At 33.8% G+C, this 5,879-nt stretch overlaps 1 protein-coding gene across 1 annotated transcript in view; it reads right to left on the minus strand.

The window, feature by feature from the left end:
* ADAMTS6 (ADAM metallopeptidase with thrombospondin type 1 motif, 6) overlaps window positions 1–5,879 on the minus strand; it is a 509,355-nt gene that overhangs the window by 471,616 nt on the left and 31,860 nt on the right. Inside the window, exons 4-6 of the mRNA XM_006899365.1 lie at window positions 4,356–4,567; window positions 3,581–3,664; window positions 2,928–3,073 (exon numbers count right to left, since the gene is read on the minus strand). Coding sequence (XP_006899427.1) covers window positions 2,928–3,073; window positions 3,581–3,664; window positions 4,356–4,567 — 442 coding nt within the window. The remainder of the gene's footprint in view (window positions 1–2,927; window positions 3,074–3,580; window positions 3,665–4,355; window positions 4,568–5,879) is intronic.

Below are 5,879 nucleotides of genomic sequence, written 5' to 3' on the forward strand. Positions count from 1 at the left end.
CCTGTCAGAGCTTTCAAGGGCTTGTTCCCGCTGGAAAGCCTGTTGCCTTTGAGAGATGCCTGTGAGAAACGCCTGCTTTCCAGCGGGAGCAAGCCCTTGAAAACTCTGACAGGCGTGGTCTTGGACGGAAGTGAGGATTGAGGACAGGCGTTTCTCACAGGCATCTCTCAAAGGCATAAACAGCTATATAGTTTAAATATATGTTCAAATTTATAAATCAAACATTTATCAAGACTAGTCTTGATAAAGTGCTGGTATTTCAGTTCACAAACACAAATGTACACCCTTGGTGTAACATTTATCATTTGCTACAAATGTAAAAAATCTCAAGAACATTTATTAATTTCCACATGTGAAGACTTTCCCCCTCCTCAGGAAGGTGGTGAGGGGAAAAAGCCTCAAGTTCCCCCTCCCACTTGCTTTTATAGCCCTTTCTTGAGTGCCCCTGTTCGGGCAGAGAGATTGCTGGGCTGAGGAATCAGTCATTTGGTCTGCTTTTGATGGGCTGGCTACTTTGCATGCCTTTACTCCTTTTGTGTCACCTAGACACTAGTTAATTTCTTACTTTTCAAGGACAGACAAGGCTTTACCTGGGGCACTCATGTTTACCTTAAGCTACGAGTTTTTTTAATAATTTTAATGAACATTTGCAGAGAATTTTGATTTCCATTCATTCATTGCTGCACTTCTCTACCCGCCCCCAGTTCGCTCCTCTCTTTCAAATGTAAAAGAATGACTCTCTCCCTGGTACACAATCCACCCCCCGCACCCCACCCACCGCCCCAAGTACATTCCACTATGCAACCTTAATTGTGGACTCTTGTGATAACCATAATACCCTATCATACATCGCTTTTAAATTATTCAGTCCATCATCTGTTTCAGTGCAGAAATTTAACCAAAAAAAAAAAAAGTAAAAAATCCAACACAAATTCAATATTGAAAATGTGAAGTACCAGGAGTTCACTAGGTGTTCAATTTTTTAGCAGAGATAGAACTCTATAAATATAAATACAGAAACTAGTGTGACCATTTTGCTAATCATATATACCATATTTTCCTTTGCTACTCTCATTAAAACCAATCAACATACCTATAAATCTTTACATAATGGTGTTTATAGTTTCAACTGTACAATTTCAAGGCACATTCCAGATCACAAGACTAAGGAACTGTAGTATTTGTCAGCTTTTCATGTCACCACAATCATACAGAATTACATAATGCTGTTGTTAATCTACACAGAGAACAAAAAAAATCTATAATATTAGATAGATAAAGTCAATTAAAGAAGAACTAGATGATATGGTTGTAAAGTGATAAGAATAAGACAGGAAACTCTGCAATTCTGTTAACAAGGAATTTTTTTCTAAATCATTTTCTGACTATGTCTCATACCATGTACAGCCAGCTTTTGTTATATACAGTAGTTACAGTATATTCAGTCACCAAAAACACTAAATTAGTGAATACAGCACCATTCCTCCAAAGGGAAATGCAGTGTTAGTTTCTTGTGATTCTTTGATTATTATGCATTCATACACAGATATATAACCTTTATTTTGAGTGTTTCTGTTTAAATATATGTTAATACATGTTACTGATCCAGTAACATTTAAATTAAACTCATGGTCAGAAGGACTAAAACGATCTTAATAAAGCTTTTCCATATTTTCTTTGTACATTATAGTCTTCTTGTACTTGGGAACAACAAAATATTTCAGCACTATGTCACTTTAAAAAGTGAAATCACCAACAAAGAAGCACAAGAGTGTAAGAAATATGGAACTGCTAGATAGTAAAAAAAGAACATTTAAAAGCATAAATAAGAAAACAGTCATACTTTGCTCACCTACAAACATGCATTTCAGGTAACTCAAATTTTTTAACATTCTACATTATGCCCACCAATGATAGTGGGGTTATAGTGATTTTGAGGTTACAAATTAATTTTAGCAAACATATGAATTCATAGTACATAATCTAGAAATAATGAAGATATACTGTACATATTTTCCAAAGACCTCGTAGCATATATGTTAAATACAATCTCACAAGATAAAAATCAAGATAATAAAGGCCATTATTCCATTAAGCCAAGAGATAATAATGCTCCTATTTTGCTTATTGTTTTTTCTGTTTTATGTTGTTTCCATTTTAAAATAATTAGAAAAAGTCAAAAGGTACACTCATGTGCAAACTATTTAAGAATGTTTCTAGCTTCCCACAATTAGAGAATGAAAAACCTAAAACAGTGTAGTATCATTTGAGAATACAAGGTTTGATACTTGCTCTTTCACTTATTAATTTACTATTTTGAACTAGTTTCCTTCTTGCTAATATCTTCCACAAAAAGGAAGAAAATAAACCTAAATGCAGTTTTGTAAAACTAGAAAACAAAATAAAAATTCACTGTGTTATCTTTCTTTAATTTTAACATTGTTAGAGAGATGAGCTACCTAACACATAATAAATTTGCTTTTTTAAATGTATAAATCTTAATTAAAACGTTTTAAATTAAACAAAAGTCTACTTAACTATTGAGTTACCAACTTTTCCATCACTTTTAACACACTTTAACATGTTAATAACTGAAGCAAGAATAGCTAATACATTTTACATCCAATAATCTTCATTTTAAAAATCTTCTTTTCTTACATGACCTTAATATATATATTTTGTTCAATTATCAAGTTATATATTCATTTCCATTTAAATCTTATGACTAGGTGTTATCAACAGAAGAAAGATATTTATTCAATTTCTAAGTCAAATCTTAATCTCCTTTTTCATATTTGGTAAACAGTGTTGAATTTTTTTCTTTTGCCCTACTCATTACCTAAATGAGACTTTAGACAGATCCAAATATAGTTACAATATAGAACAAGCACAATATAAAACGGAAAAATACTTGCAACAAATCATACCTAGTAATAAGAACTGCATTATCGTGGTGGGCAATCCCATTTTCTGGAATGGTGTTTCCATCACTTTGGTGGGAGAGAATGGATTTCTGCCATTTACAGAAGCTATCGAGGGACTTGTCTGCATGGTGATTTATCTCCAAGTTTGGCTGCAATACAACATGCATACCAGAAATGTTCCAAACAAATTACTAAGGTCAGTTGTTAAAACTTCTGAAGACTAAAATGGGACTATAATTAGAAGCAGTAGTTTCTAGGAACACTTTCTTGCCAATTTTTATCTCTGTAAAATCTGACCTAGAGTTCATTTAATGTGTTATTGAACAGACATTCTTTCCAGTTCCAGCTGTAGTAACGTGACTCTATGTGAGACTATCAGCATACAACACCAACGAAATCCATTTCTATAATTTGTCATGCAAATGTTCACATTTTTATACTGAAATATAGTGCTAACATACATATACTTTAAACATTAACGCGACCTAAAAGGCACATTCTTACACGTTATCTAAGCCTTGCTTAAATTTAAACTGAAAATCAAACTCTACTAAAACTTTCTAGTAGGAGCAATAATAAAATGTATTCTTTTGTAATATATAATTCTATAACCTATATAATGGGAAACTTAGATTAAGAAATAAACTTATTCTTACCTGGTCTTCTGTGAGAACAATTAAGCGGGCCACTATTATATTCACAACGTTTCCAAGGCTGGAGTCACGATAAAGTTTGGCAACCTGACCTCCAGAAAATAAGGAAAGATACAAAGTCAGACAAAAATCATAAGGCGATAGCTTGATTTTTTTAAGAGAAAAGTAATACAATCTTTATAAATTTAAGCATACATAGAACTTTACCCTCTAAACACCTTTGTAAAAAGGTTTGCTATACAGTCCACTCAAGAAATATTTTCTACTAGAGGAAGAATTGTGTTTTTCCATACAGCTTAAATATGGCAAAGTATTCAGTGGGTGATGTGATGTTTAAAAAATAATAAAAATCTATTAAATAAGATTTAAAGCAACATATTAAAAATTTTTATCTCAAACTTGAAAATAAAATCTCCTTTAAACTCATTCTCACTTTAGTACATTTTTTAAATAATTATGTACAGCCAATTCCCATTGTTCTAAGTAGCTTTGTTCTGTAGCATTGTTATGAAACTGAATTAGCAAATACCAAACCAATCAATCATTCAAAACCAGAGAGTTAAACATGCGCATTTGGCAAAACAAGTCTTTCATAATACTGAACATCTGCAGGTCTGTGACTATCAATTTTATGGTGACAATTTTTTTAAGAGGGTATGTTCAAAATAATGCAGGAATGACGAGTTTCCATTATATTTTGCAGTAAAAATCTATGACATTGAATAAAAAGTCACAACTTGCTATTAAACACAATATTACATAGGGGGATCAAACTTACAATATTCATTACACTCAAAATGTAATGTTCAATGTCTTTCCGGCCATGGTAGCCCACCATCATTTTGTCTGCCACAACTAATGTCTCCACAAACCGCTCAATGCTTACTGATCTCTTCTGTCTGTGGTGAATATACGTGTCATTCATTGGTAGTGAAGAAGTAAAAGCAGATGTATCATTCAGCCACCAAGGTCTGCCATTTCTTGTGAGATCTACAATAAAAATAATCAAGTCAGAGGGATTCTAATGAAACTTAATTATTTCTAGATTTTATAGCTAGATTCTTAACATATAAACTCCCTAACATTTTAAATATCTTAAAGTAAAAGGTAAGATATAATATAGCAGTGAAGAACTGCAGAGCGAAGCTAAAGGCGTGTGGATTGAGTCCAATAACTACTCCATGGGAGAAAGATGGATAATCTTCTATGTAGCTGAACCTGCTGAAGGGTCAACTATGAGTAAGCTCTAACTCAACAACACATAAAAACATCACAATATCTGAAAAAGTATTAAAAGTTAGTAGTGCTCAAGCAAAGAGTCTTGGTGATTACTAGCTAAAGGACTAACCTACAGGGCAGTGGCCATTCCAAAAGGTTGGCAGTTCAGACTCACCAGCTACTCTGTAGGGGAAAAGAAGTAGCACATTGTTTCTGTAGAGATTTATAGTTTTGAATACCCTGTGGTTACTCTATCTGATAGAGTTACCATCAATCAAAACCCACCTGATGGCAGTAGGTTTGGTTTGCCTTGAGAATGTGCAATACTCAAGAAAACAAAGAAAAAAATTTGCTTAGAAAGTAAGTCATAGAAACTAATCATTCAATTTGTGACCTAGTGGTAAAAAGCTGCACTGTAGTCTTGAAGGCATGATGTTTGAATGCTCTGTGGGTGAAGGACGAGCAATCTCCTTCTGTGTTATTAACTGCCTCTGAAAACTCACTGCAGTCACTGAAGTCAGCTATGGGTCAGTTCCAACTTGAGGGTACACAACAACAATTATTCCTTAGTATTACAGTGAGCAATTATATTCAAATACTTTTAAAATTAGGACTATAGTTGTTTAAAAAAATCTCAAATATTTAAAGTTCTTCAAAAAGCAGCTAGAGCATTTTAAAAATTATAACCTAGAGACCAAAAAAGAATAACCCAACAGACTTCTGGAAAGGGGGCTACAATCAGGTGAGAGGCTCAATCTCCGAGCCAGAATATTCAGGTGCTGTGGAGAGTAGAGCCAGCAACTCCCCTGGAGAAAAACTCCATTTGGGGATTTTGGCTGCCAAAAAGCATTCCATGAACCAAAGAGGACAACAGAAATTAAGAGAGAGGTCTTCCCCAGCAATTCCACTACTGGGAATATACCCTAAAGAGACCATAAATGACATCCAAGTAGATATATGTATACCCATGTTTATCGCGGCTTTGTTTACAATAGCAAGGAGGTGGAAACAACCTAAATGCCCATCAACAAACGAATGGGTAGAGAAGCTGTGGTATATTCGCACAATGGAATACTATGCTGCG

This window comes from Elephantulus edwardii, unplaced genomic scaffold (genome assembly GCF_000299155.1).
Source record: "Elephantulus edwardii isolate Elephantulus edwardi_28Jun2011 unplaced genomic scaffold, EleEdw1.0 scaffold00254, whole genome shotgun sequence".
In the NCBI taxonomy this organism is placed as follows: domain Eukaryota; kingdom Metazoa; phylum Chordata; class Mammalia; order Macroscelidea; family Macroscelididae; genus Elephantulus; species Elephantulus edwardii.